The sequence below is a fragment of the Zonotrichia leucophrys genome, chromosome 1A (genome assembly GCF_028769735.1).
Source record: "Zonotrichia leucophrys gambelii isolate GWCS_2022_RI chromosome 1A, RI_Zleu_2.0, whole genome shotgun sequence".
Lineage (NCBI taxonomy): Eukaryota > Metazoa > Chordata > Aves > Passeriformes > Passerellidae > Zonotrichia > Zonotrichia leucophrys.
The window spans coordinates 56,471,456-56,496,284 of NC_088170.1; the positions used below are offsets into that span (position 1 = coordinate 56,471,456).

Sequence of the window (24,829 nt, forward strand, 5' to 3'; positions counted from 1 at the left end):
CTCCATTTTCCATAGTGGTGCCCAGTGGGAAGATAAGAAACAAGCAGCATAAACAAAAAATATTCCATCTGCCCACTGGGGAAAAATTTCAACACAAGGATGAGGAAGCACTGAAATAGGTTAAACCCCAGAGACTGTGAAGTTTCTGTCCTTGGAGGGTTCAAGACCCAGCTGGACAAAGCCCTGACAAATCAGTCTGACCTCAAAGCTGGTCCTATATTGCACAGAATTATCCTATTTTCTTATGATTTCAGAAGATCTCATGTGTACTCCTGAAATAAATAAAAAGCAATTGCAGTGAGGTATAGTCTTTCTGGGACAAAAACTAAAAAAAAAATTCAGAGCACAGACTCAGGAAGCACTGAAAAGGAAAATCATTATATACATCATCATTCAAAATTGACTGCTATAAGACAGCTACAGATTTCAAGATTAAATGATATTTATATTTAAATACTCCTAGTATTTATTAGATCAATTTTTAAAACTGTAATCAAACTGTGATATGACACATGTGCAGTCTCTCAGAAGCCTAAACTCAGAGACAACCAACAGAGAAAGAAGATGCAAAGTAATCTAAGAACAAAAAATAAATTAAATTACCATGCAAGATTAAACATTAACTGCTGGAAAAGTTCTGCAAACTCTCTAGCTGGAGCCAAAAACTACTTGCATAGGAACCTCCAGATGACAAAAAACCCAGCACAGAGGAATCTGCTAAAGCAACAGATGATTTGAACAAGTTTTTATTTATTCTCTCAGCTGAGAACTGTATGCATGTCAGGAAGTGACTGTCCTGCTGCCAACCCCTTTCTTGGGTCTTGTTCTATTGCACAGGTCTCTGTGGTTCAAAGATGCTTTCTTATATTAAAAATACAGAGTCATGTTAGGTACATTAGGGAGGGAGGTAAGATGAGTGAGGAATGAAGAAATAATAGCTACTGTGTGTGGTAAAACTCCAGCAAGAAATGCATATATCTTAATAACACCTTTGACAATTCTAGAATCAAGAAAATGAGACCATCTGGATGGTTTGGAAAAATAAATGAGTTTTCTGTTAGGAATAATGAAGGGGTACAAATACAATCATACAATCATTCTTCCATTACACCTTTCTGCAGTGAAAAGACAAAACACACAAAAAAATGTATCTAGTTCATATTAGCTAAAAATTTCACAAAAAGACCATAAGAGTTATCAAAGTGCACTCTTTAAACTTATCCAATACTGGTAGGGCAACATGAAATGGAAATTTATATTGACAAATAAATTAATGGAAACACTCTGCAGAGATTCTCTGATTGCAGAACTGTCACATATCCCTGTAGAGTTTATTCAGACATCTCAGGCAAAATCATCACATCCATCACCCAGGAGTCTTCTATGCCATATTTTCAGAGAGAAATGATTGTGCATCGAGAATGCAAGTCATCCAGAACTATAGCATCACACAATGAATCCACTGGGAATCTTTAAAGTTTATCTAGTCCAAACCTCCTGCTGTGGGCAGGGACAGCTTCAGCTCGATCACGCTGTTTAAAGCCACATCAGTCCTGACCTTGAACGCTTCCAGGAAGAGAACATCCACAACATCTTTGAGCTCCCTCATCATAGAAAATGCACTCCTAATGCCCAATTTAAGTCTCTTCTGTTTGAAATGTTGCCCCTTGTCCTATTACTACAAACCCTGGCAAAAAGTCTCTCTCCAGCTTTATTAAAAGTCCCCTTGAAGTACTGAAAGGTTATAGTAACATCTCCCCAGAGCCTTCTCTTCTCCAGGCTCAAAAACCTCAATATTCTCAGCCTTTCCTCATGGGAGAGATGCTCCAGCCCTCTGATCACCTTCATGGCCCTTCTCTGGACCCACTCCAGCAGGTCCATGTGTGCCCCATGCTGGGGATCCCTGAAATGGCTGCAGCACTCCAGGTGGGCACTCACAATGCAGGGTAGAGGGGCAAAATCCCCTCCCTCACCTTGCTGCCCACCCGCCTTGCACACACCCCAGGACACAGCTGGCTTGCTGGGCTGCAAGTGCACACTGCCAGTCCTGTCCACCAGCATCCAAGTCCTTCTAACAGGGTAACTTCTTCCAACCAACCCTACCTGCAACTACATGACTGTTTTATCTGTTAAGTGGTATCACCACAGAAAGGAAACAAAGCAGGAGAATGGGAGAAGAAAAACAAGAAACCCTTTTATATCAGCAGCACTGCAGTTGCACTGAATTAACTGTAACATCATTAGTCACACCACTAGCATAATCTTTCAGGCCTTCTTTTGATGGATGAGCACATCCTTTAATACATCCAACATTATTCCATTTACATAGCTTAAATTTTCATTGATGCAGTTTAATTCCATTGCAATTGGTTTCCATATTTTGCTTCTTAGTACTCGATAGTTTTGTATGAAAACAGAATTTTAGGAGAAATTGACTAATCTGTGAACTTCCTTTCCAAGAAAAAAAATAAAGCAACAGGCTAGTGACAATGATGTTCCAGAAGCAGGTAAAAGAGTTGGAGGAGAATTTTCATTTCTTTACCTGGCTTTCTTCCTTCCCAGTAGATTTCAAGCTCTCACTTTTTTCTTTATAACTTTTCATATAATTTATTGCCTAGTGTTACAAACAGCTTTTAAACATTTATCAGAGAGTTATTCATCTTGGTTTATATTAATTTTATCTAAAAGTTCTTTAAACACAGCAATTTTCAGGAACTGATCTGTGGAAAACCCTTACTGAACATTCAAAATAAGCTACAGGCAGTAAACCTGAGTTCAGAAGGGTAAGAGAGGAAATTTTCTTTCTTACCTAGGACATAATTACTCATCTAATAACACCTTCAATTCAAAGCTCTAAACCTTTTGTTGGCTTTCAACTCTAGTAACATCATTCTGTGTCAAACATTAGAATCTTATGACAAAAACAGTTTAAAATTTATTTAAAATTTAAATAAGCAAACCAGCATTTGTTACAGGAACTGATGTGGGAAAATGACTGAGCATTTCAAAAATGCTACACAAAACACTGAGCTTTAACCAGGAAAAATACACTTAAAACACCTTCAAAAAAGTTAAAGCCTTTTGTTGCTGATTCAATCCTAGAACCATTCTGTCAAAAATGAACTCTTTTACAAGGTTAAATTCACAATGCACCTTAGCCAATGAAACATTGATATTAAAATAAGTCATAGGAAAGAATGTTGTAGATACTTGTAATCTTTATAAACTTTTAAGCCCATGAACAAAAATCTACCATTATTAGATTCCAACTTGCTGCCTGTAACAGAAAAATTGTGCCTTCATTGATAGCTTTTCCACATAGAAAAAATCAAACTCTCAGTGAAGCAGCGTAAGTACCAAGTTTTAAATGGGTATTTTAAAAATATGAAGATAATTTCAGGAACTATTAAGACAGCAATCACTTATGGGTTGCTATATTAACAACTGAAAAATTAATAAATAAGCCAGGTTTTTACCACCTCAGTGAAATTCTGAGCAACTATTCCTCATGCTTGGTAACAGATTTGTAAAAAAAGCATCTAGGACTGGAAGTTTCTGTTCTGCTCTAGAACATCACACACAATGGAACATGCAGACATTTTGATTAAGAGAAGTTGAACGGTTTTTTTTTTTATTCCTTTTCCCTTCTTTCTTTTCTATGCCAAACTCAGAGTGGATTTCTCCAATGGGAAATTCAGAAAACCCCTGTTTTTCATAGATGTACTCTTTTTCAGCCTTAAAGTAGTTGAAAGCCATGACATTAATCAGTTAACTCCACTACTTACAGAGAGGAAAAATCAATTTACCTGAATGCCATCAAGCAACTTGCTCATGCACCAGTAACTGTCAGCTTCTATGTTCTGCAGCACTTCTTCAGGCAGACTGGAAACATCAAAATTTTCCACTTCTTCTTCTTCTGTTGCAGGAAAAGAAAGAGAAAGACAAGTCAACGAAGTGCACAGAATAAATAAAGCAAGAATGAGGAAAATAATTGAAAACAAAGACAGCCACCACTTATCTTTGAGTCAGAAACCAATGCAGATTTACTTTAACAGGGCCTAAATGAATCATTTATTGCTTAACTGTGTCATCTAATGGCTTTAAATGTTAATGAATACTTAATTTCTTGCAGACTGTGAAAATCTCAAATCATGCCTGGTTAAGCAGAATTAATATATAATAAATCACTTTATTCTAAACATTTCACACCTGAAGGAGGATCACAAGCACTTTGAGAGCCCTCAAGCTATATATGAACAATCCCTGAAGAAGATGACTATGTCTGCACCATGCACAGAATCTGCAAATATGTTGCCAGTATTCACAGAAGAAAAAGCCCTGAAAAATACTTCTCAGAAAAGCACTGAACTTTAGGTAAAAAAGCAGACTACAGCTTGAATTTAAAAAAGAAAAACCTTTCCAAATAGAAAAGAAAATTAATGATGTATCCACTACAGCACAAAACAAAACTTCAGTACATCTTACACATATTAACTCACAAAAAAGTATTACAGTTATACAGTTTGTTATATTTTCATAAATCAGTGCCCCACTGTAAAAAAAACATCTAGTTAATATTTACAACTTTCAGTTTAATATTTCAAATGGCAAAAAAAGAAGCAACCCATTCTCACTCTGCCTCACTATGTCTACAGAAAAAAACAGTAAATGTACCAGAGTTCCTTGTATTGATATAAAACACAAACATATACTGAAGTGCCTTCCCTTTGAATGAAGTCTTCAGGCCCTCCTCCACCCAACACTTGCTGAAAGAATGAGATTACAACTACTTTGACCACATGCTCTTTTGTAAATTTTCTGCCTTGGAGCACCTTTTATTTCCATGGCACTGGTATCACATTTCTGAAAGAAAAGGCAGCTATAAACCATGGCACAACACACGTGGGTACAAAAAGATAACAAATGAAAAAGACTTGTTATGTTCTCTTTCTCATCTTTCTTATCTTACCTCATTTTTGTCTCTTTCTTTCAGAATCTACCATTTCATACTATATTCTCACATCAGGTTTTAAACCAACAAAAAAGCTGAAGATCCATATAAACATCAGAGGTGGGCATCTTCACCTCCCTTCACAGCCAACAAAGAACACCAAGAAGTGACAGAGTACTACCTGACCTGTTCTAAACTAGAAAGATAAATCAGATGAATCACATTTTTTAAAAAAATCTTGTTTCTCAGTATTAGGTATAATTTGCTTTAAAAGGATTGCCTCAGAATGCAGACCTTTAAACTGGGGAAGTCTAAACTAAGCTGAATAAAAGCTTTAAACACCCACCAAATGATCTGCTGTCCTGTGACTGAACCACCTGCAAATTGTAAGTAGATCAGGGCAGTTTGTAGGGAGGCTAAATGATGTAACTTGTACAGCAACAACACTCCAGCATTAGTATTTTGGAAAAACTAGATTCTTATTGTTCTAATAAAGATGGATTATGAAATTAGAATGACCAATTTTTATTTCCCCCAGAAAATACACTACAGCTTTTAAGAAATATCTTTCAATGGCTCCAATTACTGTTCATCAGAGGTATGTCCCCCAAGCACAAAGAGGAAGTCAGGCCAGGCCTTTCTGAAAAGAACACAGGTATGATACAAATTTACTACTCTGAGTAAAATTTTCATTATTCCACAGGGAACAACAACCTAGAAAAGGATATAGATAAGATATAGATGGCTTTTAGGAATCTTTCTTCACTGAAAGAATCGACAGCCTCAATTATAATGTCACAGAGCAACATGCTCAGCCATTACAGACATTAAAAAAGCAGTTTTATGAAGTACTTGTCCAGCTGTCTTGTCTCCCCTCTGAAGAGCTATCCAAGAACATTTTCCTTTCTGTGCCTTAAAGAGACTGATCTTTTGCATTGCCATAAGCCTCTTAAACATAAAATAATTATTCAATCTTTTAAATGTTCTTTAAATATATAAGCTACTTCTAGACCAATTTTCAATCCCATTGTGCTTCCAATTCATCACACTAAGTCATCTCTTCTAAAGTCAGATAATAAAGCTTTGAAATTAAAAAATCTAATTAAGTGTTTCAGACAACTCAGTTGTATTTCTATTGTACCCTAGCAGTATTTCCCCTGTGTAAAGCAACTGTGTCAAACTTTGGCTTAAAATTCTGCAACCAAGTATTTCAATAAATAAACCTAATTACTTGGACCTATAATACAATACAGTTTCATTAAATCAGCTAAGATGTATCTTTTTGGATATGTTACATTAACTGGTACTTTTTGATTCAAATGTGGACTATGATGAACAAGGAGAAGCACTGAGGATGCACCCAAGAACTCTTCTAATAAAGACGGCACAGCATCCCAAAAGTGAAGTCTCAAACAAGCAAGTGCTCAGTGATGTCAATGGTTTCTGCTGCACCAATCCACCCTACCTTGCCACACTTCACTGAGGAAGTTCAAAACGGACACTGAATATCCAAAGGACCCTTTTCCAAGTTACAAAGGAAATTAAAAAAAGGCCATCCCTTTTGACAAGCTCCAGAATTACAGAACATTTGATTGGCAGAATGCTATGCAAACTCCTAATTTACATATTTAGCATTTAATCATTTATTTGGGTATGCACATAGAGCAAAATGCTTCATTTTCCCTGCAGTTTTAAGGAGAAAAGCAGTCAAGCTCCATGTTGCTCTCTCTCTCTCTCTCTCTTTTTTCTTATTTGGATGAAGAAATAAACACACTAGAAAAGTTTTGAAAGAAAGACCACAAGGGATTTCAGAGAAAATAGAAGCAAAAATAACAAAATAACCATCCCAAAAGTACCTAAGATATGATTTGTGCTTGAGAACACAATTGCAATTTCTGGTTTTAAATAACTTTACATTTTTTTTCAATGAGTGAAATCTGAATGGACAGAAACATAAAGACTGAATAAAAGAATGCAGACAGAAACAGCAGGCCAGCATGTGCAATATCTGGGGGAGAAAAGATCACTGCCTGAAACTTCCCAATTATGAAGTCTTACAGTTTCCTGTGGAGATCATTATCAAATTATCTATACAAGTGTAAAAGACAGGAAAATGTCTGGTTGCCTGGAGGAGAACTGCTGTAGCATGGAGCCTGTGTCATGCTGATCTGAATACATGCATTGCTGTAAGCATGGGATTAGCTCTTCTTTACTCCCTCCCAGGGTATGCTTCTAAAACTTCCCACCCTGCAGAAAGACTAACTTTTTCTAAACAGTTCTGACTGGATCCACTCACAAAAGCAGAGACATAAGGACAAAATCAAAATTTAAAAAAATACTGCTTACAGCTACTTACAGATTTAGTTTCCCAATGACAGCAGAAAGTAAACATGCTAAACAGCTTGCCTCCATTAAAAGTAGGTTTTAATTCAAGATTAAGCCTAATGGATGATTTTGATTAAAGTTGTACAGAATGTTAAAATTAAGTTCATAATCTTAAAATCTTTGTCTTTTAGATGTAACAGACTTCTTCTAAAGAGTGCTGGAATTTTACATTTTCAGTACAGATCAGGGGTAAAAAACACATGCAACCAACACAAAGGTCGTTTGCATTCAGAACTTCTCTAAACCCGCTACTGACACCAAAACTCAATCTTAATAAAGTGTGTACAAAATTATTGTAACTTGATAATTTTCATACTTCATTACACCAAATAAGTTCCTACAACAGATACCTCCTTTAAATAAAGCACACGTTCTCTCAAAGGATTTTTTTAAATGAAATAAACATTTAATTTGTTACTAATGTTTTAACTGTAGCTTTTTATCTTGAAATTGTTTCTCAACACTCAGAATCAGCAAACCTCAGATGAATTCACCAGGGTGTGAGGTAGGGGATAAAATAGATGGCAGGATAAAAAAGACCTAGTGCTGAAGCCCAAAACACACTGCAGTATCTCCAATAAATTATGATTGCTCATTACATACACTCAATATACAAAATAATACATAAAGACATTAGATCAATTAATGAGCTGAACAATTTAAAACTGGGGATTTTTTAGCACTATTTTGTGCAAATGTAGACAAGGCATTACCATATACCTGAAGTCCAAATTATGTATCTCTTGCAGCACTGCAAGGAAACCATTCTGACCACAGATGCACAGGTGCTTCTCTGTATAAAGCTTACTGTGCTGCAACCGATTTCAGATGTTACATCTTCAGGCAGACCTAACATTAAGGTTACCACTCAAGTATGCAAGTACAAAAAAATTCATACACATGATTGCATGCAGAGGTGCACAGTAATATTTCCACAGCTAGATTTTACATATTCCACTCCAAACTCAGTTTTTAAAAAGCCTTATGAAACACCTATTCAATCACTGCTGCACTAAGGCAATGTTTTTCTAAGATCAAGACATAATAGAGCATTTAAATGTAAATTCTTTCAGTAACAATTGCCTAATTAAATATGTATATTACCATATCAATATCTCCCATTGAAGAAGTCCTAGTTACATATTAATCTTGATAGAAATAGCTCTTGAGCTGTTAAGGATGAATCACCAAAGTAAAACTTTCCCTTTTCTTTGTGTTACTGCAGTCACAAAGGTAAAAATTTAAAAAACCTTTATCATCTCATCAGTCCAAGCTTAGGTAAATATGACCTTACTGTATTTCAAATATTTCCCTATAAACAGTCATGTTCTCACATCCATGATATATTGACAACTCGTCTATTTTAATATTGTTAATAATCTTACATTGTTTTCAACTGATCTTCCACAATATCCTTCAAATGCAATAAGAAGCAAGATGAATATCTTTATGCATCCCTGTAAGAATAGTGTTTCAAACATTAATCATTATATTCTATTCACATGAATTCTCTAATTTGCTGCACATGGTGACTGTTACAATCTTGTGTGACCTGGCAAGGTAAATCATCCTGTCCAAAAACACTGTAAACTTGATCACATGCACTGAACTTCTATGCTCATCAAAATTAATGCATGACCCTGCAAGTACTCTCAATTTGTTCTGTCACAAGAGTGTAGATACTTCATATACTTTTCCTCTAATTCCAGATTCTGTATGAAAGTAATCAGTAAATCATTCAGAGACTTCCTTTAGTGGGTCTACACTGTTTGCCAGTAAGATCTTTTCTACCCAGGTTTTTTCTAGGCTAGATTTTAATTATCTTTTTTTCGTCCACACTAAATAATCCAGAATTTGCCTTTATTTAATATTCATACCCCACTGCACATATATACACAAAAACAGACCTGTTTTTAAGGATGCTACATTTATTTGAAAAATGGAAACTCTCAGGTCACATTGCAAATTAAACAAAAGACATCAGTTCCTTATAGGCTGCAGGCTGAGATTACTGCTTCATGTGTCAGACAAGAGGAAGATTAAAAGTTCTATGACCAAAACAGGGTACAAAGGAGAATTAAGTGAAACTGCTGGCACCAACATGTCTTTGACTCACAGAACTTGCATAATGCCAAATACAGGACTGAGAACCTCTTCCACACAGGTGAGAAATCAGCCAGTAAGTGCAGTTTGAAATTAGAAGAATGCAAGCTATATCCTTGGGCATGACATTATTATGAAATAGAAGCCTTCAAAGCTTGTAAGATGGCAGCTCCTCTTAAAAATGGATTTCAGCAACAATGAACACAATGATCAGAACAAATTCTTCTCACAGTACTCACTTCAAAAGGTTTGCTATTATCAACCAAAACAGCCTGCCAGGGAGAAGCTGTGCATGTGACACCAAATTAAGGGACTCATAATTAGCAACCAGTATGCATGGTGAGCACAGGATGCTGACGAGTATTTTCTTAGAATGCCACATAAGGGAATTCCCTGAGAAGTCCAAAGGGTGCTTGGAGAATAGGAAATGAAAGATTAAAGGTTGAACATGTCTCCCACATTGCATTTTTAATTAACTAGTTTGTGCTTTATCATTTAATTTTTTAAAGCATCAACACACATATCCACAAATACACAAGAGACAAAACACCAAGTGTGGGACAAGAGCAAACTGTAGTGTGGTCAAAAAAGTTTAAAGCAAACCTCAAGACCACAGGTGTTCCCTGTGTTCAGGTATGGGATTGATTAGAGACGTAGTTCAGAACTATCACCCTAGGACTGGAAAAGCCTTCAAAGAGAATCCATAAATTAATGTAGTTTTGAAAAAGAACTATTTATTGGAGATGGAAAAAAAAAAAAAAACTGTACTAAAAGCTACAATGTATATAAAAGATAAAGAAACCAGTACATGTATCTGCATATGCAAGGGTGAACTCTACTGAAAATGAATACTTCTTCACTGAAAATATTAAAAAAAAAAAAAATGAAAAGTCAAAAAAATAAATTGTATTGCATGTAATTACTTAATAATAGAAGGCTGGCAAAGAGAACTCATTTGAACAATTTCATAAACAGCAATATGTTTAATACATTTCCTGGATAACTTAAAAAGCTCAAAGGTTCAACTCTAACTTGAGTAAATATAAAAGCAGTACAAATTATCCAAGAACTTGTATGTGAATATAAAAACTCAGAAATGTAATTTTTTCTGTGACTGAAAACTGAAAATTTGCCACTGTCACATAAGCTCACCAACCATTTCCCTATGACCATAATTCTCTTTAAGTATAACTTCACTCACCCATGAAGCAATTTTTATTTTAACCCATTCATGTCATTTGAATGGCATAACAAAATAAGTTCACAAAGAAAAATGGATGGCAGAGGAAACAACTGCCCCTCAGTGACAACATCCCCACATGCCTCTGACTGTGGCAGTTTCCTGCAACCCACACTGTGCAATATCCAATTTTCAATTGGATATTTATCAATTTTCTTAACCAAAATTACATGCTTCTGTGTTTTGTAATCTCCCACATGATTCACAGCTAGTAAGAAATCCACCTAATAGATTTCTTGCCTTATTTACAACAGAAATTAAGTGACATCCATTATTTCTGCTTTTTAGCAAAAACTGCAGATACTGAATTTGAAGAGAATGCACTCTGTAGGAGAAACTATTTCTTCTACTGTTTAATTGCTGAATGCATTCCTTAACTACCTTAATCTGCTGTGACTTACACTTTCCTAATGAAACTGCTACATGTGCTTCTGAGGCAAAAAAGCCACAAGGCTTGCTCTCTTCATAAATTTCAAACATATTCTTACTGATTGTATAGGTATTTATTGTCAAGATAAAGAAATAATCAAACCTCTAGGAAAAAAAAAATTTTTCTCTGTCTGTTCAAAAATAATAGTATGATCTCTAATTTTCTTCAACAATGTTATTGCAAGAAAGGTAGTTCTTCTTAAATTTCGGCCATACCACAGTAAATTTCTGTCATAATTAATTAAAGATGGAACACAAAATGAATTCACAAATGTTTTTGATGAGAACACAATTGATAACCAATTTTTTTTAAGTACTGGGATTTGTCAAAGTGAATGTCCCATAAAAGTACAAAGTATTTTCTGCTTCTATGAAATAATGCAATGAAAGCCTACAGAAGAAAAACTGTTTTGCAAGAAATTTTTTCTCCCTTTTTTTCGTTATTGTGCTCAACTTCTGCTTTAAAAAACTTTTTCCACAGCTTAAAGTAGAAATTTAAAATATCATCTTTCTCAAATAAGAAACCAGCAAAATATCCCCATGCTAATGAAAAACCCAATGGCTTCAATTACTATTATTAAAAAAGGTTTGCATTTAAATTACAAGCAAAGCCAACTCAAATTGAAGTTTCAGCACACAAACTTATTTGTATTGGTTTGACATCTATAAATTATTAACTCACCATGTATCTCATTGAAAATAAGAAAAAAAATTGCTTACAGTTCTTTTTAAAGCACTGATCCACCAAATTTGAAAATCTTTTCTTAGATCTTCAGCTCCTACTGATCTGTGCAACAGGATTGGAATGTTACACTTCTAGCATTTGTAAAGCATGTTGTCATTGCTTAAGCATTGCTCTTTCTCTTTTAGCTTTTCTTCCCACAAGTTACTTCATAATAAACACAGAAAGCTGTGATATTTGGATGTCAAAAGCCACTTTTAATGGCATAAAAGCCATTAAAGTAATTTCCCAGTCTGTTGGAAAGCATTCTTGAGAAGTCTCAGATCTGGAAGTATAAGCACTTCTGTGCCGCTTCAGTAAAAAGAGATGATCACTAATTATAACTGTATGGAGACCATGGGGAGAGGAGAAATAGCAAAGCAGAAGCCAAAACTAAAATATGCTGCTCCCTTTGGAATACATGTCTCTCCCATAGCTATATTTATTGCAATTAACTTCCTTCTTCACAATTCTTCCATTTTTATACCTGAAGAAATTTTTTGGCTTCTCTTCAATTTTAGTTTACTGCTTCTACCAGTATTCAAGATTTTTTTTCTATGTATTCCCATGACCCAACATTTCCAGTCTGTAGTTTCAAACAGAACACCCTTCACTAATGTCTCATTACTTCCTCATAGTATGAGTCTATTAGTTTAATTGCCTTCAAAAATGAGACAATATAAACCACAAAATGTATTTCAAATTTGAAAAATGCACTCATTTTTACATTAGCATTTATATTATAAAATAATTTCATTTTTAAAATACTGGGAGTGTGCACTAAGCATCATGAAATAGCACATCTTCTTTAGACAGATACATTTGAAAATTTAGAAACACACATATAGATGCAAAACCAACTTTAAAAGCAAGTCATTTAAACCCACGTCATCCTATGCAGTAAAAGAGGACTTTCATTGACAGATTTGCTTTAATATATACATGGGGAACTAAGAATCTTTTTTCTCAAGTTCTTTTTAGTATACATCAGAGAAGAAAGCAAACTTGAATGATACAAAAAGTGATTTAAAACACAAATTTGAGTTAGCTGAAAACATCAAACACTTCAAATCAATAGTTAGTCTAGACCTGACTTATTTATTCTGATTACTTACAACAGAAGTTTGAGTAGTCCCTTCTGACCCAAGAATTTTTTTTATTAGTTCAGAGATTTCTTCTATACATCTCTTCTAGCAAAGATTGAAATGAACACCTCTTATTTTGCCCATAAGAGAGGATTTGGAAAGTTTCCTCACATGAAATATCTAAGGAAAAAATCCATACAATCTCCTGCTAGGAGGTGGTGTTTTATAGGTTCTATCAGATCTCTCTCAGACTTTTTGCCTCTTTGAAAGACTTCTAGGCACTGATATGATTGAAGAAATTTTTATTAGTAACTTTCAAGTTCCTACTTGGCTTCTCCTCTGAAGTGTAAAAACTATTAAAGTCATCTAAAAGATGGGCTTCACAAAGGCTTGAACTCCCCAGTAACTTTTCAAAAAAGTATTCCCTTTAAATCACAGCTTTACCACAAAATATAAATGGAGGGTGGGCCATACACCATAGTATGGTGATCAGTATTTTCAAGACACACTTCTTTGCTATGACATGGAAGTAGGCAATAAATATTAAAAACAAACAAATAAAATAAACCAAAACACTGAATTCCACCTGCAGATGCCTCCACTCACAAGAATGAGGAGAGCAGTACAACAAATAACAAGAAACTGTAAGTTTAAGGAACTATAATCCAATTATTTTTCCTCTAACATTAATAAGAAAACTTTGTAATGTTAGAAAGAGTAGGAAGATGATTGTAATCTCACACTTACAGATGTAGTCAAAAACATTTTTATGGAATGGCAATTGCCAATTTTTCCATTCCTAAGTTATGCCACCAAAGATTAAAAATTTTCATTTAATTCCATACTTCACAGGGCAGCCAGTCATATGCATTTTTAAGAAAAGAACATTTCATTTAAACTGTGGTACACTGAAGCTATTAGTACCAGCCATCAAAAATCATTAGGTCTGAAAAATCCTCTGTCCAACACTGATTTTAATCTTTGAGAAAGGGTTTGCTTCTTCATAGCTGCTCTTTAAGGTGTTCTCCATTGCCAACCTTTCTTAAACAATTTAGATACATTTTTTTAAAGCTTGTAAGTCAAACACAGATCAAAAATGCACCAATTGTTGCTACACTTTCAATGAAATAATGATAATTAGGTAAGAGCGTCTTTTGACATTTATTTATATAGGGTACAGTGACAGGTCTCAGACTTGGAGCACAGCAACTTCATATGCAGATGCTATTCTGAAAAGTTATATAGATTATCCTTTCTTTGAAGAATACTTTAAAAAATTAAAAAATTTGAAAGACTAATAGACCTTAAAATTTCAGGTGTTAAGGGAGGTTGGGGTTTTTTTCTTCCTTGTTTTAAACAGACACTCATAAGAGACTATGAGCAATTAATATCATTACTCAAAATACTGATTTTCCCTCACATAGAAAGCTAAAAATAACAGGCAATTAAGCAGTTGGATATACTTGAGATAATCCTAATGTCTCTTTTTCACTTCTGACAGCTATTATTAACAACAGCCAGAGAGTTCTAACTTTAATTAGGCTTACTCCACTGCAAATAGATAGAAGCCTTTTTTAAAATTATCCACAAAAACAATTTTAGTTGAATTACATTAATTTTTTTCCTGAAAGACAGTGAGGCTGAGGTAATCCTACTTTGTCAACTAATACATCCTGATGATTTAAGTATCCAGTACTATTACTACTCTAATCTGTAATCAAACTGAAGAAGATATTTCATCACAGCCCATACTTTATTCAAGCTAGATTTGTGCCAGTTCATAAGAATGAGAATTTTCATTTTACAGTTTGTGTGGTTAAAATCTGTTCAGATTTTAACAGGAATTTAAAATTCTTGTTAATTCCTGTTTTAAATATCATATTTAAACAGGATTTTCAAGGAATCCTGTTGAACAGATTTTCAAGGAATTAATTTTGTTTCAGTGGAGGTCATGAAGATTTACTTCACTGGAGTTACTTTCTCCATTGCATCAATATGATACGACTTTAAACACTTTGATTATAAAGAACTACAAATGTACTTGAAAAAAAAAAAGTAAGATTATAGAAAATGTCACAAAAAGTCTACATATGAAAAGCAAAGGAAGGGGACAAAGCCCAAGTCTATTGGATAGAACAAAGCATCCAACATTTCAGATGAACTAGTGTAATTAGCTCAGAAATTTAACAGTATATTAGAGAGAATAACTGATTTTGTAAAACTGCACTATCTACAGTAAATCAAGGTCATTCAAGACAGTACTAGGAAGCAAAATAATAGAAAAGCATGCTGCCATATCCCATATCTGTCTATGATCCCTAACCTGCTAAGCAAAAAGTGTAATTCACAAATCCTTATGATGAGCATGTGTTATCACACAGCTAAAGCAGTCTCAGCGCTACCTGGCACTAAACAGACCTTTGCTTCTCCCTTCTTCCCTGACCTGCTCTTATCCCCCACATCAGCACTCATATTCTTCTTCCACTCTAGAGATGAGTGCAGAAAGTTAAATAATTCAGTTTATCATGGGTGTAGTTTCCAGCCAGTTTAACTGTGCCCAAGGAAAGCCTATGTGGACCAAAAAGAGAAGACAGGAATGTACAGTTTGGGTTGGAAAAGAAAAAGCAAAGCCACTTATTTTGACAGCAGAAAGCCCTTCTACTGCTGTGCCATCTAAGCACACAGCAAGCAAACCTTTTTCTGACCAACTAAAACTAATCTGGAAATACTCAAATATGTGACTCCAGTGTGAAATTTAAGGAATAGAGAAATGAAACTACAACAGGCAAGGTACACTGATCTCTTGAAAGAACAAAAGGGAGCTGGAAGATTCTACAGCACATAAGAACCCATCCAGACTGTCCCAAGCCCTCACAGGGAATCAAATACATTAATGAGTAAAACATATGCAGCAATATACTACTACCCAACTACACTACACAGTTACTTGTAGATCTACATTCAGCTGCTCATTGTTGACACCTTCTCTAAAGGTCACTATTGTTCTAAAATATGCCAAAATTAAGTTGGTGCAATTAGTCAAAATTCCACTAACTAAAGAAGTAAATCACCTCATTTTATCAAAGCCAATAGAGAGCAGTTAGGCCAAAAGATCCACTCATACAGTTGATACTAAATGCCACCACAAAATTCCAGTAGGTTAAGCAACCAGAGAAAAACAGTAGGGAATAAACTCTGCCACTTGCAAGTCACACACAAACTGTGTATCTGAGTAAAGCTTAACTATGTTCATTAGGACTTGTATACCACTGTAACTATATTGAAACATATTCCTTAAATTTAATAGTTTTATAACTCTAAGCCAGAACAAAATGCCCACTACAGAATGAGTCCACTGCAGCTAAAAAAGTAATATTACAAGAAGTCATGCTAAACAATAAAGATTAATTTATCCAGGTAAATAAATAAAATAAAGATTCAAACACAAAAGGATCAAAAGATAAATAGGAATTTATCATTCACTGGTTCCTATCAATCAATTCTCTCCATGATACAAGTTCTGCCACCATATTTGCCCTTCTTCATGTTCCCTTATTCCCTAACCCCTCACAAACTAAGCATGAGATGTTCTCTTAATATTATCCCTGTTTTCCTTAGTTCTGTTTGGAAAGCCTCCAAACACCTTGCTTTATGAACCAGCCCTAGACAGAACAGTATATCATGGCAAGCACTGCTAGCTGGCAAACAATTCAAATAATTCAGTACTAGTTATTTTCACATGGATTCTCCTACTTGTTTAAAGTGAATAAAAGGATGTAAAATAGTAAGGTTTCTTTACCCAATTAGGCCTGAAAAACAACATTATATATTAATAAAGACAATTGCTCAGAGATTGTGAATAATTCATTTGTGCTTAAGTGAGACATACATAAAAACAAATTAACAATTTAAAAGTATAATCTCTCCAAGTGCTTCAAATGCATGCTTTTTAAAGCACTAAAATTCAGGTCTATATTTTTATTGTCTGTGTTTCCAGGTAATTCACCTGAAGGAACTTGGAATTTTTTTCAAAAATTACAACTCAAAAAAATTTAAATCAATGGAAAAGACTTCTAACTGCTTTCCCACTGCAGTCAAAATCAGTCCTGCTTCACATCACAGAAGTAACCAAGTCCTCTGTGTGTGGGCTCAACAAAGGTTTGTGCTTACTTCTGGGCCTTTCCCATGGCGCAAACCAGGAGTCATCAATTTGTAAAACCAAACTCAAGTACTGCCTACCTTACTCATTACAGGTCTCTCTCTCTTCAGCTACCCTGCAGCAAGTACAAAATATTTTCACTGACAACAGATTGGCCCAGCAACAGGGGGAGAGTGGGGCAACATATTCCTAGAAATTGAAAAGGTGAACAGTGGATATCTCAAAGCCAGCTAAGATAATGCTGAACAACTTCTATACCATGTTACAGCTATAAATAGCTATGTACACATATATATGTAATCCAGGTGTACATATACTAAGTGTTCAATAATATATGAAAGCAAACAGTGCAGCAAAGAAAACTGATGGAAAGTAAAAAGATTCAGATCACTGAGTGGCTTGTGTGTATTGCAGTTTTTTCAGAGGAATGCTTCTCATGTTTTCTGGACTTACACAGAAGATGTAATTGGCTTTTCAGTACTTTCAAGTCTTGAATTCAACAGTTCTGTGTAAAATTTCTTCATTGTTTGCTCACCAAAATCCCATAGATAACAATACACCATTTAATTATCAAAGGATGTTTCAGGGAATATTGCTCATGTTTATGATAACTTGAGTCAACTTTCCTGATGTCATTAGTATTACTATAAAATTATGGAAATATTAAGAAACAGCACTGAAATGTATTTTTGTATATGGAAACTACATTACTAGCAATTTGTATTAAGGAGAAAAAAAATCAATGTGATTAAATCAAACTTGTGCTATGGAATTTTCATTTGACAGAAAAGTGATTTTAATTATTTTGAATAGTTTTTCACAAAATTTTACAAGGGTTTTAAAAAACCTTTATTTTCTTAATACTTCCACAACTTGAAGGAAAATATTAAAATATAAATTATGCTCCATGTCCATGCTTTTATGCAAATTCATTTTGTGTTTCATAAATCATTTCAAGAAATGTGTAAATAAAAACATTTTAACACGAGATTGTGCAAAACCTTTTATTTATTTAAGCAAAGAAAAGCCTGAAAACAGTAGAAGTTTATTACAAAGTTTAATGACAAAATTAAAAGAGAAGTTGAAGAGCATACTATAATTGCAAGTAAAACCTTTGCAACTCTCTCAAACTGAAGTAATCTCTTATATTCCTGAACGTCAGTCCTGGGAAGTCTTCCAGAATTTCTCTTCTGATAAATCAGAAGATGGAGAAACTTGAAGGCCCTGGGAGAAGAAGCATCCAGTTAATCCAGTTATAACTCTTTGTTCTAGTTTATAAAAACAATTTGTCATCCTTCATTTTCAGTCTCTTCTAAATAAGTACCAATATGTTACATCTTTTCTACTTTCTTTCCCCAAAACTTCAATGTACAAGTCCTATTCATAATTCTGCAAAAACTAGTGAATTGGTGGAACTGAATAATAAAGGCCTACATATTTAGACAGCAGGATAAATTATCTCAAATTAATTTATACACTGTAGCAATCAAGGCTTCAGCTTGGTCTTGTAAAGGAAACAATGCATGTTGAACAAAATTTTACCTTATAACCCTGTAAGTATGAAGAAAAGCAGTTCCCTAAATTCAGTGGGTTAACATCCTCTGCTCTCTGGCTTGCTCTCTCATCATTCAGAAATTCAGTTTTATGTACATTCCAAACAGATCTATTCATTCTGCAAAAATTAAACTCTCCTGAAAAAAAAAATTCTGCTTAACTAACAAATTTACATATTTTATAAACAAACACTGAGGAATTACCTCAGATAGAGCCATGATAAAATGCTCCAAAACTGTACTCCAATTATACAATGAAAATACCCATTTTTGATATAGTATTCTAACTGTGGGGGAAAAAAACCCTCTAAATTAATAGTTTTAAATACAATTATTCACTGTTGAAAAGGGCAAACAGAAGACAAAAGTGAAACTGCATACCAGTTATAAGGGCAGGAAGACTTCCTGTAACATATGAGAGGGAATGGAAAAAGCAGTAAACAAGGGAGTTATAGACAGATGAAGGCATTTTCAGGATCAAAGAACATTTCTTCACTCAAAGGAAAAGTAGTCTGGGAATAAATCCTATACCATTTCAAGGATTTGGGCCTAGATTAATTATCCCATAAAGTCATAGCAGTATCAATTCAAAAAACACTAGGTAACAGAAGTTTCATTTAATGCCATCTACAAAAGGATTTAAGATGACAAGAAAAAATACTTACAAGGGTAAGATCTCTCTTCTTGAAGTTTTCAGTTCATGAGTTCTTGTAAGCATCATCAACTTGTCTTGAGCTCCTCTATTTCAAGAAGATCGCAGACAATATCTCAATCGCCATTCCAGTCTTCAGCAGCCTCATTTTTCTTGTCATTCTTTATTTGGCATAAAATGACCAAGGGCTACAATAGTGTTCATTTTCTGCCTTGACTTCCTACTGACTGCTAATTTTCCCTTGAGCCAGTACTCCTAAGCATCTTAAAATCATTTCATACAGCTATTCCACTCAGCAAGAATCTGACATACATCCTTATCATGGTGGTACTTGTCTGAAACTTTCATGTCTCTGGATGGTGAATAAATCCAGGTCCTCTTTGGGGTTTTAGATACACACACAAGCCCAGTGAACGATGATGTACTGGAATGTCAGATAAAGTGAAGTGTAGGTGAGTGAGAGACCACAAGTAATTGCACAGCACAACTTAACACTAGGAAACAAGGTAGCTCTACAGGAACCCAGGGCAAGAGGAAGGTGTACAAAGAGCACATCTGTGGCAAATTGGAATAAATAGGACTTGCAATCCAGTGCAAAATCTCCTTGTCCACATTAAGTCTACAAACAGTGAGTAGTCACATGGTATATCTTATCTCATTAACAAAAGCCCCTCTGGTGCATCTGCAGGGATGAGATTCATTTTGACACAAACTAATATGCTACAAACACAGAGGGCTTTCAGGAAAACTGCCCTGACAGTAATTAGCATTTGTTCTCACAGCACATATTTACAACACTACTATGTCATGCAGGAGGTTAGAAGTAAGCCCAGAATACTTTTCTTGCAACTCCACTGTTTGTATTTCTAAAGAGGCTGTTATAGTAAGACAAAATAAGACTAAATACCTTCAGCATTTTTCATGAGGATAAATTTTTTTTAAATGTTCAGAATAACACACACACAACCATCTGGTATAAGAAACCTAAGGTTTAAAATCATCCTCCTCTTAATTTTGACCAGAAAATCAAACCTGAAACTACTGTATTCCAGGAGGGGCCAGTATCTACCCCATCTGAAATTTTTTTTAATTATGGTTTTCCCTCTCCCTGCTTCATTTGACAATTACGTTTCATCTTGCTGAAAATGTTACAGCATTCTGGTTTTATTGCAAACTGGAAACTAATGAGACATCACCAGATTACACCTTCATCATACTGTTGGAAAGTTTGAAAGAAAGTCCTGAACATTTAGCACACCCAATTCCTATATTCAATAACTCAATATAGTCTGGATGTGTGAATCCATGTGCTAAAACTAGGTACCTCAATCTATACTAAACCATCAAAACATCTATGACTTCAGCACTTGTATACACACCCAAAAATCTACTTTATGGCATTTGGATTTCAATGAGAAGTAAATTAGCATTTTCCTCTGTGTCATTTTTATCTTCAGAAGTTCCTTAACAACACTTTTCCAGTTTGCTGATGTCTTTAGCAAAGCAAAAAGACTCCCATCACTAGGATAGCTATGTCACACACTTGTTATGCAAGATTAAGGATTAATTAAGGGCTCTCTCAGTTGTCCTAAAGCTCAAATAAACATCATGGCTTTCCTCCCACCAAAATATGTGACAAAACTGCAAATGTTTTGTCAATTACCAGGATGTACCATCAGATGACCTACTCAGCACAGATTTATTATTAATGGCATTCTCAATCATAATAATTTATTATTAACATTCAATAATTCTTTAGGACTTTTTTAACTACAGAAAGAAAATAAAAGTATTCTTACTTTCAACTGTATAAATTAGGATCCAAGTGACTTAGAATTGCAGCAAAAAAGTTTCAGTTAAATTAAGAAAATACAAAAATCCATAGTGAAAAGATTGCAATAAATAAAGCTGTTTAATGTACAAACCAATATTAGAAAGTTTAAAATCAAAAACTATTTAAAGAAAAATCTTTGAAAGTTTTTGCATGTCTCTGGGGGAAATAACTGCTGTTAGCACTTAGCCATGACCACCATTATACTGAAAGAAAAACAAACCTTGATTTTGCTTTTTTTCTTATGATATAGATACTAGTTTTTAAATGAGCTTTCAGAATACAGTTTTCTGAGCTTCATACATTTCCCCCAACTATCTTTTAAGGTTGAACATTTTCACATTTTGTCTTTCTTCACCAAATACTCACAGGAAAGGCTATGCTCTCCAATATGACAATCCTGACAAAGCCGCAAATACATTAACAATCATGAGTCTCCAAATGTAGGTTGGTGGTAAAGACAAACTTATTTACCATATTAATTAAATGGCCTATTTAACATGGAATATCAATTCTCTAATCACATCTCATTTGAACTTCTTATTTCAATTAGCAACCCTAAAGTCTGTTAGAGATCCTACTGTTCTAGGATCATTAAGAACATTTTCATGATCTGTCAAATGAGAGAGTAAAAGGCAGAAACTGCAAATACTCTCAGGAGTAGGCCTCTACCCTGCTTAGGAGATGATTAGGGAGAAAGCAGCAGTAGTTCTCATTAGTTGCTTAGCAATGAAACATCCTCCTATGGAACAAGAAATGAACAAAGCAACAGAGGTGTTGCCATGCAAATGAGTAAATGGATAGTCTATCATCCACTCAAGGATAAACTGTCCTTCATTAAAACTAATCAATCTGGACTAATACACCTATGGATAGCTGGCACAGACAAGGTAGGAAGAATCCACTGTAGGAAGCCTCACTGTAGTAGCCAGACAACGCATTGCTCAAGTTTACATATACAACACTTAAATTCTCACTGTATGTGTGTATGATGAACACAAGCACAAGGAAAACAATTTCAATTCAAACCAGATTAACATTATCATTTTTACTGTTAAACCTTACCTTTTATACCCATAGTTATACCCAAGTTACTAACGACTTATTGTTAATAGTCCATTATTCTCATAATGCTTATAACAACTTAAATACTTATTTTTTCAAAAGTATATTCACATATAAAGAAAAAATGTCAGCACAAATGGAGTTGTTGACACTACCACTGTTACCAATGCTGTAAGTCTCAGAAGAGCAGAGTTCTTAACCAGAGAAATTTGATTACTGTCGTCTTACTTTTCAGACCTTAATTCCAGGATGCCATTATTTCAGTGACAGATGCAGTTTAATAGGTTCCCTTGATTTCAATTTCCCAACAACTGATTTTAAAGTATCTGTGTTTCATGTGTTACTTTTTTTGTTTTAGTGGGGTTTTTTTCCTGCCAGGTAGGCATTTTTTGTTTTGTTGCTGTTGTACGGTTCACATGTAGAATATAAAGTTTTCCAAAAAAGCATGATTGAGAAGAGGAAATAAAACAGTGAAGACTTCTTAAGCAGAAATCAAGATGGTTCCTGAACTTCACTGACTACTCAAAATCTGGTTGCTTCTCAGTATATATTTAAAGCAATACAGATTTATAATTACAAACATTTATGATAAAATTCATGTATCAAATTATGCTTTGATTAGCTCATCCAAACTGTTAGATTAAAATAAAAATTATGTTTCAACACCAATACTAATTCATAATTCAGTATTAAGACAAATCTTACCTATGTATTCACAAACGAAGACTACAAAAAAAGGAGTAACAAGGTCATTTATGCCCTGAACATATCCACTGGCTGGATGACGTATTGCCCAGATAAACAAAATTCTTTCAAAGATCTGAAAAAGAGTTAAAGAAACCAGCAATTTAATTTAACAAGCGATAAGCACATTTTAAACATGACACTTGTAAATTATCATAACATCACAGAATTACAGAATATCCTGAGTTGAAAAGGACCCATCAGGACCACCAAGTCCAACTCCTGGCCCCGTACAGGACACCTCAGGAATCACTCAATGTGCCTGAGAGCATTGGCCAAACCCTTTTTGAACTCTGTCAGGCTGGTGCTGTGACCATTTCCCTGGGGAGCCTGTTCCAGGGTTCAGCCACTCTTGGAGGGAAAAGCCTGTTCCTGATATCCAACGCAAACCTCCCCAACTCAGCTCTGTGCCATTCCTCTGAGTCTTGTCAAAGAAATTGTGACATCTTGTGATCCTGGGAGTGAAGAGATTGCTAACTGCCCATCTGCCTCCCCTCATGAGGATGTTGAAAATATCCTTGCAGGTAAACTTCGTATCATGCTGTTAAGTAGCATAAAAACCATGCATACAAAAGCATAAATGAACAGTGGTATTCATAACCAACTCCCAATGCTATGTAAGCTTCTCAGTTCTTCAAAAAGAAGCATTTTCAATGTATTAGCACATGTTAAAACCAGTCTAGTATATAATTCAGTTAGAGTAGTTAGTACAAAGTAGCTCTTATTCACTGGAGCTTTTCCAGTAATACAAAATTCCTCTTTTCTTAAGAGAAAGAAATATGAAATTATCTTGCCATAATTTTTCATCTCTTTGAAAGAAGTATTCTACTAAATATTCTATTTATCCGTAAGTAACAGAAAGAAGGACTTGATATAGTTTAGATTTTTTTAATAACATGCCCATGAAAAGAGATTCCACGAAAGTTACACTTGCCTAATACTCCAGTGTGGAGTTTTACACTCCAGGCATCTGCATACTAGTCAATGAAAAACCTGAAACAATCAGGAAATGTAGAAATAAGGCAACTGCCTGCTGTATCACAGAACTTCACCCTCTCATCTCCATAAACTGAAGCTTAGGTATTTGTAACTGAAGTTTAGGATATGCAATAGCTCATGAGGCCAAATTATATCTCAGTGTGAGAAAAGAGCACAGAAATCAGAGAACTTTTTTCTGACTCCATTTAGGTCTGTAACATGCTGTATCTTGGCTCAATTATTTGCTTCTGACGATATTATGTGCCTTTGAAAGACTGCAAATAAGCAGCAGAGTGAAAGCTGCTACATGCTTTGTCCTAACTACAGCCATGCAATCAGGGATATATAATCTTCTGCAACAAAAGAATGTTTGCTCATTCATGAGAGCACAAACCATATTGCTCTTCAGATCTGGCCTCAATAATAAATAATAATAAATAATAATAAATAATTTATAATAAATAATAATAATAAATAATAATAAATAATAATAAATAATTTATAATAAATAATAATAATAATAATAATAATAATAATAATAATAATAATAAATAATAAATAATAATAATAAAAGGAGGAGACATTTTGGAAGGAGCCAAAGGATTCTGTGGTTGCTGCAACTCCAGAAGTCAACAAATGCTCAGGCTTCAAGAAAGCCAGTGAAGGACCTGCCCTGAAAGGATGAAATAGGTGGAGGAAGTTTATTTGTGAAGTCAGGATTATTTATATTCAATCTCACTTTAAGTTTTTGTTAGAATAAGAAGCTGACTGTTTTAATTCAATTTTAAATAAAACTCATTATTTAGTTTAAAAGTCCTCTTGGAGTTGTTTTTAAGTAAGGAAAGGTCTTAGCATAAAGAACTCACATCCTGGTGCTTGAAATTCCCATCATAGGCTTCCACATAAGTTACCCGAAGCTGAAAAATATTTGCA

General features: G+C 34.5%; 1 protein-coding gene across 1 annotated transcript in view; it reads right to left on the reverse strand.

Moving 5' to 3' along the window:
* The window catches only part of TBC1D22A (TBC1 domain family member 22A), a 141,700-nt gene that overhangs the window by 88,203 nt on the left and 28,668 nt on the right, over positions 1–24,829 (reverse strand). Inside the window, exons 8-9 of the mRNA XM_064702797.1 lie at positions 22,880–22,994; positions 3,807–3,916 (exon numbers count right to left, since the gene is read on the reverse strand). Coding sequence (XP_064558867.1) covers positions 3,807–3,916; positions 22,880–22,994 — 225 coding nt within the window. The remainder of the gene's footprint in view (positions 1–3,806; positions 3,917–22,879; positions 22,995–24,829) is intronic.